We start from the raw sequence: 14964 nt of genomic DNA on the forward strand, positions 1-14964 counted from the left end.
TTGGCGAAAAGACCGAGTGGCCGAAAAGAAAAACAAAGTTGTTTGAGAAGCATTGCATTTTTTCAAGACATTTTTTTGAGTTCATAAGGATTCCCCCACCCTACGTAAACCACTTCTGATAGAGGGGTGTGTTGTGCTAAAATATGCAAATGCTAATTTGTAAAAATGCCGCAAAATCTTAATTAACTGAGGCTATTTCTCAAATCAAATCTGCGACCTCATTGAAAAGCAGATCATTATCTATTCAAAAACACAAAATTGATGTTATTATAATGATTCCATTGGCAGCAATTTTAGTTTCATCAGATTTACTGGACTACATTTTGGCAAATAAGTTCTCTCAATTGGCAAATCACTTTTTATTTTCTCCATTTCTTCTTTTACTTCAACTGACTTCCTAGAATGAGCGTCGTGAACTCTATGACACAATAATGTGGCGTCATCAATCGACAGAATGCTTTCAACATAGAGTTTGTTCAGCCGTCCTTTGAGACCAATTTGAATGGCTTTTTGTCGGGTGATTTTTCTGGGTTCCCGTCCCTCGGAGGTCCAGAGGTCACGTGCTGGGTCCCACTGGACCCGACCAAGACTACCACCGCCTCCGTGTTTGCATTTGCACTGGCTAAAAACAACCAAAACTATTACATTAACTGATTATAAAATATTCACTTATTGTACGAAATGGTAAATTTCGACAACCATTTCTTACAAGCTGAAGATTTCGAGGAATTTCATTTTCCAATATTCTAATTTTTGTTTCAGTTCAGCCTGGTTCTACTTTAAAAAATCTTTTCCTCAAATAATGAGTAATGTATCAAACAAGTTAAAAATAATCGAAAAAGTGCGCCAAAAGATACCTGAGCAAAGTTGCTACACTTTCATGTGACAATTTGATCTTAAGAACTCGGTTCTGATTATGTTTCTTCCCATAACCGGATCGAAACAGGACCCAAGCAAAACTGGGCTTGATCCAGGTCATTCGTTCTGAAAGCCAGTTATTGTACAAAGTATATTAGAAATGGTCCCTAAATCTTGAATGGTCCCTAAATCATGAAAACAACTCAATGACGAAAAATAGCTAACGTTTACAAAAATTTAAAAGGAAAGAATGCAAGTAGCGGTAGATAAATGCTTCTAAACATTTTTTAACAGTTTTTTTCCAAATATTTCCAGAAAAATTCTATCAATATTTTAAGGACAGAACGTTTTAAAATAAAAAAATGAAATTACCTCAAAAAGTTTGAAATTATTCAAAAGTCCGGCCCAACGTTTTCAAAATCCTGGATTTGTCTATAACTATACTTGCTGTTAACTTATTTTTACCACCATTAATAATAAATTAAGTTGTTATCACCATTAATGGACCCATCTAATATACTTGTACCTGTATTGTAGTTAGCCCCACCCAACTTCTGATGCTCGATTGCGTAATCAGCTATTTCACTGTTGTACGCTTGGTAAAAATAAACCCCATCATCATCAAACTCAGCTGAAAATGTTTCACAACCTGGATAAATCTGGGATGCTTCAAGAGCCATCTTTTTAATTGTGAATTTATTATATTTCTTACAAACTTTCAATTATTCCGTTTTTGTAGAAAAAAGGAACTTGAATTAAAGATAATGTAAACTAGTTTTTCTTTAATTTTCAGATAGTTTTATAGTCAATTTATTTTTTTCGGCCGATGCAAAAGCTGAAGTTAATCAGAAGAAAAAACACACTTTGACGAATAATCTCCAAACAATGAACGCGCTTCTTTGTCTCGTAAAGCAAACTTTTCTCGTTGAATATATATTTAGTAATGATGAAACTCTAAATTTAAAATTACGTCAATCAATCATGTTTAAACAAAAGTTTTATTTTGTATGGTATGATGAGAGTGGTTACATGTCAGTATTTAGACAACCGCGTAGTCAGACTGGTCAGTATTTAGACAAATACTGTTTCAACCAATCAGAATCGAGACAAAGAAGAAATAAATAAATAATTATTATTTATTTTGGATTATTTATGTCTTTTCTCGATTCTGATTGGTTCATACAGTATTTGTCTAAATACTGACGAGTATGAATACGCGGCTGTCTAATTACTGGCTGCACTCCGATGAGAGTATTGAATTGCAGTCGCGTCATTCATGCTTTGGATTACATTACGAGGGCAAACTGTGCGTTTCGTGAAGTGTAAGCGGATCTGTTGTTATTTCGTTTTCTTTGATCGTTGCGACAAAACTTTAGAATCTTTTCAGATTTGCCTCCGGATTCCAGAGACCTATAGACCCCGAACTCTAAGCGCCTATGTACTGCACAGTTAAGCCTCTTAATAAGACCACGCAACCGAGTATCAGATTAGAGCTTCGAATGTTCCGACTACCCTCTGACTGGTCTCAATTAATTTTTGATAAAAAATATTGACAAAGTTTGAAATTTTTAATTATAGTTCAAAAACAATAATTTTGAGTCATAATTTGAGTCATAGTAATTTTGAGGTAAAAAATGAGTCATATAATGAATCAATAAGACCAACGAACTAGCTGGCTTCAATTCAACTTAGAACCTTTATGTAGTGAGGGATAATTTGTGCGCATGAAAAAATTCGCATTACACATTAAGCATCAAAGTGCTAAAAGACCATAGTTTAATTAGACTAGTTTCAGAGCAATCGTTGCAGAAAGTTAGCATTGTGATTCACGCGCCACCGCTGAGGTCACCGATTGTCCTAGGAATTATTACTGGACATGAAATGAAAACACGACTGCTTGTATCAGGGAAAAACCCGGGTCTTATGCGGTAAACGGCCCAAAATTAGGAAAATAGTCAGAACTTTTATTTCAAATTGAAAACACATAATCAACGTACAATTACTTCAGTTATTACATATTATACGAGCCAATCAGGATTAATCTCAGTATCAATCGAAATGGCGGACCTAGTTGCTCGAATTTGATTGGCTAATATTAGCCAATCAGGATCAGTTTCAGTTTTAGTTTTCATTTTGCTTCAATTTTGATTTTTGGGCCATTTTACGCATAAGACCCCAAAACTCTGAATGTTCAGAGCAAGACCAATTAGTTTGCCTCAATTCAATTTGGAACAACTTTTAGCGCGGGATAAATTGCCACCTGTAAATTATTAAGGGAGCAGTTTAGTCAGATACTTGGCAGGATACTATAGTGGTGTGCACACCCAGCTGATCTCATGTAAATCAAAAGATCGAACCCCCTAGGGAGTAAGGAGTGTTGTAAAATCGGTCTGATAAAAAGTCGAGCATATTTCTTGCTCACATTCTTCAAAAGTCGGAAGAGCAGTAGATAGTCACCGTCCAAATTTTTAGTGCATCCAACCAAATGAAGTAAGTTGCCAAATAAGCTTGAAGAAACATTGCCTCCAAAAGCGAGTGTAAATAGCAAAATGCATCCTCTTCCAAGACTGAGCAGTGCAACCCGGATGTCATTTGTAGTTACTTCAGTCCTTTTTCCCCTGTGGGACCTGCTGGATGACCGTACTGGCAAACCAATGAACAGTCTGTGATGTTTCATCACTTTTGACCAGCAATTTCCCCTTCATAGTTTATCATAAAAAAATAAAATAAATTAAAAGCAAGCGTTTTTGTCGTTATTCATATGAAAAAGATCAGAAAGCCTAAAATTGTAGAAAAAAGAACTTGTGGAACCTTCACTTAAAAATGATGAAAAAACAACAAATTTAAGAGAGAAAAAAAATTATCGCATGTTTTTCTTGTTATCCTCGCCGATTGATCATACAAAGTAAATTCAACAATTTGCATGCAATAAATATCCGTATTAACTGGTGGATAATATTCGTTTTAAGACCAGCCTGCGCTATTTTTACCGTGGGGCGACAATTCGTAACAGTTAATTCAGCGGGAGCATTGATTCACGCGCAGTATGCCTCTCGTGCCGGATGTAAGCGCAGCGCAGCGAAACTGAGCACGTTTATTCTACTTGCCAGTGCCTTGTTACGCAATGTCGCTTGTTACGAAACTTACTTGAGCCAAGTTCTTTCAAAAGTATAGCGCTTTGTGTATTCTCCCATATTAATCGGCGAGCAAATACATGTCCAAAACCGGTGACCTATGGCTACAAATTGATCTAAGAACTCCATAACTTCTTCGTTTGTAAATATCAAGATGTCAAACAAATTTGCACTTTGACCCTTGCAATTTAATTTTGCTTCCAGTCGTGATTTTTCATCAGAGATTTTCAGGAATTGCTGTAGATAGCGAGTTTCTTGAGGTCCTTGCATCTTTTAACATCTACTCGAGTACCATTTAATGACAAGCAGACTTGTTTATCCCCTATGAGTGAAAAAACCCTTCGACGACTCCTTCCGGTGCTAATAGCTTTTTCCCGGGAAAACTGACAATGGACATCATGAATGGGATAACTTGGGAAGTATTTACGGGATACGGATGAAACTTAGTAGGTCGGACCCCTATGAAATTCTAAACCTGAATGTGGAAGAATGACCCCGGGTGACCCCGGAGTGCCCTTTAAATGACCTTTGGGCAATTAGGACTTAAATTGCATGGAAAACCCTGGGATTAACACCGGAAAGTGGCGTATTCCCCAACCCCAAGCCTCGGGAATGAGAATCGGCCACCTTACTAATATTTGGTAGGGAAATTGCCTATTTGGAAATGGAGCAGAAACTGAAAGAGATATAAATTTTATACATTGCATGATTGAGGTAGTGGAACTAATTAAAGTGGATTTGGCAAACATTGAGTTCAACTTAGCTTGGCGAATGCGCTATTAATAAAAATTCACTCTGAAAAAAAAATCGGCAGTAATTGAAACATAGCATGGGAAGTAGGACTCCTAAATAACATGAATGGATGAGATAATCAACCAGCTTCCCGGAGAGGGCTTTTTAGCTTGATTTGATCACCAATAAGCGAACTCGTTCCCCTGATAGCAAGAAGGTCGGGATTTGAATAGGGTATATATTGGAACTTTTGATGCTTGGAATGAAGTAGCAACCCATAAAAAGGTTCTTCCCCTACCCGTGCGAGACATTAATGGGATAATTAAATAAAAACCTTGGGAGATTAGTTAATTAAACATAACTTGGTTTGGAGGTGAAATTGGACTTGATATTTGCACAAATTAGCTAGAGATACCTATAGTGAACTTGGAATTTAATACTAGTGTCGTCAGAGGAAGATTTCAGTTAAGACCTCGCGAAATGGGTACCAAAGTAAATGTCAGGACTTGTGGGGTTGACATAACTCTAACTATAACTAAAACTTGAATAGACAAACATTAAAAGAATAACAAGCAGCCTACCCTCAGGCAGAACAGTGTGAGCTACGATTATGAGTATTTGATTCTCATTAGTAGAGAAGAAAAATTAGCTTCGAGTGAGAGTAGTTGGGTTCTCAATAGTTAGAGAGCAATTGATAACGAGTTTGAGTCTAGTTGGTTTTCCGAGAATCAGAAATCACGAAGTTAAGAGACTAGTCAAAGTACCTCAAAGGAATAGTGATCCCTAGTGAAACTATTAATTTTAGCAGGTCAGACTGTGTGGATTTACTGTGATTGTGTGGATTTACTGTGAGTATTTCATTAACTAGGATTCTCTTGAGATGAGAGAATTGTCAGCTATGTCAGTTGGGACTCGAATTGCAATTAGGCAATTGTGCTGATTGATTGCGGACCCCTTTCTTTTTGTTTAGATTTCTAGATTTTATTCTGGCCCCCTAGAGCCTTCTGTATTTGGACCATATTTTATCTAAAATTTAATTACAACTAGAATTTCTTGCGATCGGTGAGAGCGGTCGAGACAGCCGCAGGAGCAGTATCAAAGGGGGCAAGTAACAGAACACAGTACAGAATAGTTACCACTAATTTAACCCTTTCGAGATTGTTGTCGATAGTAGTGAATCTCGGTCGCCTTGCTGAATTCTTTACCAAAGGCACCACTTTGCGGTACCGTTAAGTTAGTGTGTGAACGGACCTAGACAAGCAATCCCCGAAATCTACAAAAGTCTTCTCATCAAAAAATGTAGACAAACACTTTGCGTTGGATCCAAGGCTCTTTTTTCAGTAAGTTAAGTTGAACTGGCTGCTTAAAAAAGCAATTTTGACATATGAGTTGTCAGTTTATTTTTTGAATTTTTTCATCGTTAAAAATACTTTTTTCTGAAGACGCTGTTTTTTTAGAAGACTCCACATATCAGGAATAATTCACTAAAAATGGTTTACATATGCACTATTTTTTATCACTGTAAACTTCAAAAGCGTCATGGATTTCACGTTTTTCCCGAGAATGCAATTGTATCACCAGCGATTTTGATTTGGTTTTGGTTTTGCAGTTTTTGCTATGATTGACTCAAAATTTTTTTTTCAAAACCTTTTTGCAATTTGGTTGAGGGGATCTGAAAAAAAGAAAAAACATTCAAAGTTTTTTTTGATAGAACAGATTGATACTTCGAACTGTTAAAAACTAAATCAATAGAACTTTTTAGTTTTTCTTACACTTTCTTATTTAGATAATTGAAATTCAAATAACTTTTATTTTAACTTTCAGTCAATTTGGTCGAAAATAATCAGCTCAAACTGCGTGTAAAAATAAATTGCCAATTTGATTAAAAGCGACTTTTTGTTTTTTTTTCTCTCCCTCCGTTCGGTAAATAGTCGACCCTCGATCGACCAATGACAACACTAATCAGCTGACTTAAATTCCAGTTGGCATTTCCGTTCGGCGGCATTGTTTTCCGTTGTCATCCAGTTTGTTTTCTCTCTACATAGAACAGTACCTGTTGTTTGACAACGGCCCACCAGCTTTCGCCTTACTTCCAGTGCTTAACACTGTTAACTTTTTCCGAAAAATCAACACCCTGGGTATTTTCGCACTGATTTCCAGAGTTCGCCGGTGACCAAATACCAGTCCAAAAACCGCCATGCTTTGCATCGAACGGGTAAAACAATTGCAAAACATCTTCATCTGTTACAGACAAGTTGTCAAATAATTTGCCGACTCTGCTCTCGCAATTTTGTTTTGCTTCCATCCATGATTTATGCTGTGAGACCTTCCAGTAGTGTTGCTTGCTAAATGTGTACTTGTGATTGTTCGTTGCAGTCTACTTGAGTGCTTTTTGCCAGCCTGCAGATCTTTTCTTGTCCACGAATCAAGTCCGTTGAACTATTTAAAAAGATCGGCTCCGAGTGATCGGCCGCCACTAAAAAGATTGCACTTTGCACTATGAAAAAACTCTAAATTTGCTGCATTCTGCTTGGTCGAAAATTCGACAAGCTGAGTTTATGCCAGAGGTAGCATACTCATAGAGTAATTTCAGATAAGTACACCGTCTGTTCGTCACTCTATCTTTTTTTCGGCCGGATGGATTCGTGCAATTTCTTAGTCTTATATCATTCTTCTTCTTACTCATATATCTCCTAGTCTCAATAGATCTAGTGTATACTGGTATTTGCGAGTTAGTCTTGGAGCTTGTCCAAAAGGAGAACAAATGTAGTCTAAGATTTGTTAGAATTGTTCTGGTGCTGAAACTACAAGTAGTTTCAGCACTGAAAAAAATTGTCAGTAATAGTGATGGAACATGATTGATTAATTAGTAATATTTTATTGGGATAGTTTTATCAATATTATAAGTGGTTTATAAATACTAGCCCAGAACTGGTTCCATAGCTTGATCTGCTTAACAATCTCCCTCCTTTGTATGTTAAAGAGGGAATTGTTAGGTTGATCCAAAATTCCAAAGAAAGTTAAGTTTCCATTCTAAAGTTTCCATTCTAACACATTTAGTTTCCATTCTGAACCAAAAAAACCCCACAAAAGCTTTATATTTAGTTTTATTCTTTCGACCATTGAAAATGGGGAGAAAATATGTTTTCGGGCCTGTTTCCTTTTTTGCTTTCCACGCAAAATCAGATACCACAAATAATCATCGGACTGGGTTGAGTGATAAATCCTAATAAAGACCTTTCAGTCGTGATTCGACCTACCCTAAAAAAGTCCCAACCTTTTTTCTAGTGTCAACAAAAACCGGTTTGAAAACTTTGGTTTTTTGTTTATTTCAAGGGAATGAAGCGAGCGATCAGGAAAAATTTACTAGAAAATTTTTGAAAAAATTTTATGGAAAAATTTTGAAAGAAAAATTTTAATTTTCAATTTTATTTTTCAATTTTTTGGTTTTCGCTTTTCTGAAAAAATGTTGTGTCTAGTTTGCCTATATTACTATGAATGTCAAAAATGCCTAAAATATAGTTTTACATCAGGTTATTTTCATCACAACACGCAGAAAAAAACTTCACTAATTTGAAAAAAAAAGTTTTATTTATGCTTTTTCTTGCACAGTAACTAGCTATCCTTGTTTGTAATTAAATGCTCATAAAAACTATAAAAGTACGATGATAGACTTTTTCAAATTAAATTTTAAAATCAGACTTTTTAATTATATTTTGATGATGATTGCAGAAAATGCAAAATTGCATGTGTCTAAAAAAAAAGCCCCATTGAGAATCAAGATGAAAATTTTTGCAGCTGTTTCATTTTGTTTCTGAAATGTATCATTCCAGTCACATTTTCTAAGATATTTGTGATACTTTTGTAGTTCAAAAATCAAAAAATTTTATGGTAATTAACCATTTTCTACACTCGGTATTTTTTTCGTGAATAAAGGTTATGAAAGAACTGGATAAGAACCAATAAATAAAAAAAACTTGTTAGGTGGATAAATCTGGATGAAAAACGAATTAAAATTTTCAACCGAAAACAAACTGTCTTTTTATGAATGATTAATAACGAATATGAAATCATTTTTATGTGAACAATGAAGGCAAAACTTTAAAAATGATTCTCTTTAGAAATGAACCAAAAATTTGATTGTTTTTTTATCAATCGAAATTTCAACTAAATTTTCCACAAAAATTAAAAATCAAATGAAAGAATAATTAAAAAAAGTTCAAACCTTCTTTCCACAAAAAAGTGTTTGATGGACAAACTTAAGGACATTTTTAGCATTCGTTGTCTTGCTCTATCTTACTTACTAGTTAAAATAGTATGAAGAAATATAACTACAAGGATATCCGGTTTCTCTGCAAGTACCACAGAATGTTCCAACCATAGTCATAGAAAAATACGATCAAATTTTTTGAAATTTTTTTAGCGTCGTGAAGCAGCTAAGCAAAAAAACTGGGGATTAGGTATATTTGACAGCTATAGAAAAAAATAAGCAAATTGAAAAAAATATATTGTAGAAAAACTACTTGAAAAACGAAAGAAAAAAATTGAAACGTTATCAAGTTTTTGAAAATTTTTGAAATTTTGAAAAATTTTATTCCAAAAAGCGCTAAAATACTCAACGTAAACTACATTACCCAAAAAAACTAAGTTTCTTCGTTTTAAGTTAAGCTTTTAGCAATTAATCATTTGAAATAAAGCTGGTCGCTTGGTTCATTCGCTCGAAAAAAGACGAAAAATCAAAAATTTGAAACCGATTTTTCTCGACACTGGAAAATTTTTTTGAAACTTTTAACGTTGTTCAAATCACGACTGAAAGGGTTTTAATATGATGTATCACTCGTCCTAGTCCCAGGAATTTTTCTGGTACCTGAAAAGCTAAAACACACCCGAATACAAAGTTCCTCCTCATTTTCAATGGTCGGAACAAAAATGTTATCTGTATGATCAATGACAAAAACCAGGTGAAATACGAGTTGACATATGCCTGCAATCAATTGAAAGCTTTGCAGAAAATTGATATTTTTGATATCAAATAAAATATTCATAGAGAATGGAATGGGTGTTCAAATAAAATCAGTATTTAAGCAATCAATACATAGGCAATCGCAAAATAAGCAAGCTTATTTTAAACTTTTTTTACTTTTGTAGTAAACATCCTTATTATGATTTTTCGGTAGATCTAGAAAATTGGAAACTTCATTCTCACTATGAAGAGGCAATCGCATCGACCTGAAGAAAGAACGAATCAAGTTATACGAATTTTCTTCACGTCTGCTTCAAATATTTCCGAGCAAAAGTTTATGCATTGTGAAGATGAGAAAACCCAAGTGACTTTTTCAAAACTAAGATTGCATCGACCGAGTTCTTGAAGATCAATGTTAATTCCGATATAAGTCGAGTCTTTTCGAAACTGACACAAACATGCATACAAAAGCAAACATACGAGTTGAAAATGTAAAGCAAGTGAAGCCATTGAACAACGGTAGTTTCAGCCAAATAGATATTTGTGATTGACAGAGAAATTGAATTGAGTGCAGCTAGCTAAAAAGTTTCAAATATACCTCCTCCGACGTGATTTGTTAACGACAATTTGCGTAGCTTCAAGATTATTTATTGATGCTGACTATACCTGCCAAAATATCTTTACTTATGTTTTCTAGTATAATAGCAGGTGTAACTTAAATTGAAAAAGAAAACCAATCAGGAAGTTTAATTAAACTTGTAGTCACAGAAAGCGCCATCTTCCAACGCTTAATTTCAAATTCCGAAAAATATTTAGCGAAGATCAGTTTGAAACTTGATGTCGGCTTTCAAATGACTTAAAGAGCTGCTTCAACTTTCGGCACAATAAGTTCGTATAATTTAATTTAAAAAATTAACGACCCATTTTTCTGCTAAAATTAGCAAAAACACAACAAAAAAATTGTTTGCGTGTGAGTTTTTTTCCAGATTAAAAGCAAAAATTAATTAAGAGAGCCATTTTTTTTCATCGTTCGTTTTTATCTTGAAGAAAATGCCAACTGATACCTATCATTTAGCAGACTTTTGTTCAAAGCTGGAGCACTGATAAAAACAAATTGTTTAGAAACGAAAAGTAATTACCAATTTAAAAAGTAGCTCAATTTCAGTAGGTTTCTGTAACAATAAAAAACGTGCTTGAAATCCTTTTTTTCCATAATTATATACCAAATTTTTATGTTAACTGATCTAAAAAAAAGTTGAAGCGCATTGCAACTTTAAACTTTTTTATTTAAAAATCACTGTTTTCAAAATTTAAATCAGCATGTTGTTACTCCGATCATTCCACGCAAAATATCAGCTACCACAAATAATCATCTGGAAGAGTTGAGTGATATGTCATATTAAAGCCCCTTTAGTGGTTATTTGAGAAAATTATCCCAGTGTCAAGAAAAACCGATATGAAACTTTCAATTTTTCGTCTTAATTTTTTTTCTTAAATTTAATTAGATTTTTTTAACACTATGGTCGGATAATGCTGTGCTACTGCATACTAAACGGCTATTCTTGTTTTTAATTTACCTTTATTTATGTTATGTCAAAACCGCAGTCTTTGAATGATCTAATGACATGATTCCAATGAATCTAGGGCTCAAAAAGCCAAGCGGCTAGTGTGCAGAGCTTGGTTTGAAGTATATTTATATGATAAGAATTAAACACTTTTTCAACAAAATGATTTTTATGTTCTTTTTAAGTTAGAAGTTTCGGGCTTTTTTAAATGTTCATTTATAATCAGAAAAGCCAGCGGTGAACAATTTCTGATTATTTCCTCGAGTTTTTGGTAGTGTAGAGGAAATATAAAGCACTCAAATGCCAAATGCAGTGGCAAATTGCATGCATTTTTTTTATTTGAGTCTTTTATCGGAATTTATTTTCTTTTTAAAACTTTTGAACAAAATTTAACCAATTATAAAATACACTTACATTACTTAAAAGAGCTATTCTTTACTGAAAACATTTCCTACTTTAAATTATTTTGTGCTTTGACTTTGATTTGTATTAGGAGCAGGCTATGTTTAAAACTATATGATTTAAATTTTGAGCGCTTGGGGATTAACGGGGTCAATCTATATCTCCTTTTTCGTCCAATGTTTCCAAAAGTTAGAAATAGTTTGAGACACTTGAAATTTTCCAAATAATTTCCGACATTGACTTGTCACTGCATCAATCTCATATAAAAATATTCCATAACCAGAGCTCCAATTCTACAAACTTGTTTTTTGAGATCCTTTCAAAAATTTATGGATGTTTGAAAATGTCTGAAAATAATCATAGTAATAAATTGTTTCCAATCTAAACTACTGGTATTCAATATCATCCAAGAAAAGCAAATTTATTAGACAATAGATTGGGAAGACGAAGGACGTTTTCAAGCGTCACAAGCAGAAAAAAATTAGTCAAGTGTTATCCGCGCATAACAAGATATGTAGCTGTTCAAAATTCAAATTTCTTGATTGAGTTACAGAAACCAAAAGAAAAAATTCATAGAAAATTTTGGCAAAATCAAAGGGATCAATTACTATAAAAAATTATTCGCTTTGATTTTCAATCCTTAATTAAATCTGGAACCGTCCTCTTATTCGAGATATAATTTTCTAAAAATTGTGGTTAACAACGTTGATTTAGTATTTAGTTGCTGTTTTGATGAACTATTGACAAGAACTCTTGAAAAACTGTTAGAACTAGGTTTAAAATAATCCTAGCTTTTGTTTTAGGAGATTTTTTTTATAATTTTGGTGTTTAATTGAGGTTATTTTTTGGTTCATGATGCTTTTAAGCTGCTCTTATGCAGTTAATATTAATGCTTAGAAAATTTTCAAAAAACAGCAGTTTGAAGCGTTCTCATTGGGCGGTAGAGGAAAATATAGTACACAAAAATGTCACTTGGATTTCGCAACTGGATTGTGGAAAATCTAGAAGTAACTACCTAAACAAAAGTGAATCACTTAGAAAAAGCCGATGGATGCGAAAATAACTTCAAAATCAATCAGCTCTTTCCTGATGAGGAAAATCTATTCTGACTAAAAAATGTAAAAAATGAACTTTGCGGTTAAAATTCGTTCTTTCACGAACTAAACATTAATCAGCAAAAAATGCGCGATTTTGAATGCGTGTTGTTTCATCATATTGAAAAAAATGACATGATTCAAGAAAATATAATTTCATAAACATAAATGCAGATTCAGGTTTTGACTTATTGTTCCGACTTTCGATACGAAAGTAACGGAATATTTGTGCTCGGGGTGGGTTTTTTTTTCTTCAGACAAATTTCGACTTTTTAACTAGCCATTTTTGACGGAATTTTTTTATATCATTAGAAAGTTATTGTTGTCCTGAGCTCAAATTTGAAAAGATATTTCACCTGTGATCATTTTTCGTAAAGTTACGGGGGTTTAAAGATTGCCATTTTGGCCAATTAGGGACAATTAATGTGCGATATATTTCGCGCTATCAACGCGTAAGCGGAGATTTAATCCGTCTTATAAATCGTTCCAAATTGGTTAAAAGAAGCTTATTTGGCGTAATTGATTTGTTACCACGAGCGAAATCTATTGTTTTGTACTTTATATGGCGTGTGGGGGGATGATTTTCATAAAAAATTTCATTTTATTTTATTTTATTTTATTTTCTAATGTTATTACTGCTCCATAAACCTTAAAAGGCAGTCGGAACATGCAGGGCTTCGCCCTGATACGAGCAGTCTTGTTTTATTATCACTTGGATAGAGTTTTAACCATATGAAATTTATTACATGTTTTTGCATTAAATGCCAAGCGCAGATTAGAAATCACAAGTTTCATCACTTTGATTTCCTTCTAAATTATTTTTATGGAATGGTCGCATCTAAGAAGTCACGCAGAAGTTGTTTCTGGCCGACTATAATTATTTGCTTTTCAATTACTGTAATCTTAAATAAATATTCACAAACTATAACTTCAAAGCTGAACAAGGATTATTCAGATCTGCAGTTACCCAAATGGAACCCGAATATGATTTCAACGGAAGAAATATTGGAACAACCACAAGGGCAAACCAAGATTGTCATCCTGACTTATATGAGGCTGGGCCTTCTTTTGCGTTTCCATTTTTAAACACCAATTTTTACTTTAAATCATACCTAAAAACGCGATTCAAAATAGATTCTAAAATATGCAAAAAATAATACAAATATTTCAATTCCAACAAATTATGTAATTTTTTCAATTCGTTGAAACTTGTAAGTAACTCTTAGAAATTGTACTGACTAATTAAGGCTTCTCACCTGACTAGGCCTATCGGTCTGTTTGATGTCCTTGCATATCAAAACTTTGAAAATTGACAAATATCTATTGAATAATTTCTGATATCAAAACAATTTATTATTAAATTAGAAGCAAAAATCAGGTCACTGTGTTATTAAAACATGAAAGTTTTTAAATTTTTCCAGTAGTCTTTAAAAAATATATAACTTGAAGTGAAAAAAATGGTAGATTCTTTCTACTATAATCAGTAATTGAGGTTGAACACACGAACATCTAACTCGTATCAAGTTCTATCTAGAATAACTACGCGGCTAACCACTAGCACAAGTCAAACAAAATCATAAAGCTGAGTTAGGACCGAAGTGTATAACTCATAGAGTAATTTCGGATAGGGTACACCGTCTGCTCGTCACGCTATCTTATTTTCGGCCGGATAGATTCGTGCAACTTCTTAGTCTAATACCGATCCTAATCTTACTCTTATACTATCTAGTCTCAGGTTGTTTAACTAGTCTCTGCTAGGCTCAATAGATCTAGGGTATACTGGTTTATTGCGGCTGCTGAAGTCTTCTTGGAGAGTCAACTAATTTCTAAGTTAAATTCAAATCTCTCTGGTGCTGAAATTACAAGTAATTTCAGCACTTACAAATAAGTGGGTTGTTAGTTAGATGGATCATGATTGGTTAATATTAAATACTTTACAGTGGTAAAATATCTAATTTATTCAATCATAAAATGTAGTTTAGATCAGGTTCCACCCATCCGGGTTTTACAGAGTTTTTTAGAATAGTCTTTCTGCAATTCAAAGGATGGATGATGGACGTTGGTATTTGGCGAACATCTTATTTCTTCTGGGTTTTCTTTATAAGAGAAGTCCCAGATTCAATCGTTGTGTCTTCTCAAGACAACGACTGGGTTTTCGCAACAAACTCAAAACTGATTTCAGAATGGTTGGCTATGACAGGTTTTTCCGTTTCATG

The 14964-nt window shown here is 33.8% G+C and overlaps 1 protein-coding gene across 2 annotated transcripts; it reads right to left on the minus strand.

The window, feature by feature from the left end:
- Positions 1 to 221: 221 nt before the first annotated feature.
- LOC134855623 (uncharacterized) lies at positions 222 to 1798 on the minus strand. 2 transcript variants are annotated; one of them, XM_063872166.1, is made up of 3 exons: positions 1385 to 1795; positions 858 to 984; positions 222 to 622 (listed from the first exon to the last, which is right to left on the minus strand). In XM_063872166.1, exons 1-3 carry the CDS (start codon positions 1536 to 1538, stop codon positions 268 to 270), a joined length of 636 nt encoding a protein of 211 aa, XP_063728236.1. In that variant the 5' UTR covers positions 1539 to 1795; the 3' UTR covers positions 222 to 267. The 2 variants fall into 2 exon arrangements, with proteins under 2 accessions (XP_063728236.1, XP_063728237.1); XM_063872167.1 differs by lacking the exon at positions 858 to 984 and having other exon boundaries at positions 361 to 622; positions 1385 to 1798.
- Positions 1799 to 14964: the final 13166 nt, after the last annotated feature.

The sequence above is a fragment of the Symsagittifera roscoffensis genome, chromosome 10, assembly GCF_963678635.1.
Source record: "Symsagittifera roscoffensis chromosome 10, txSymRosc1.1, whole genome shotgun sequence".
Lineage (NCBI taxonomy): Eukaryota > Metazoa > Xenacoelomorpha > Acoela > Convolutidae > Symsagittifera > Symsagittifera roscoffensis.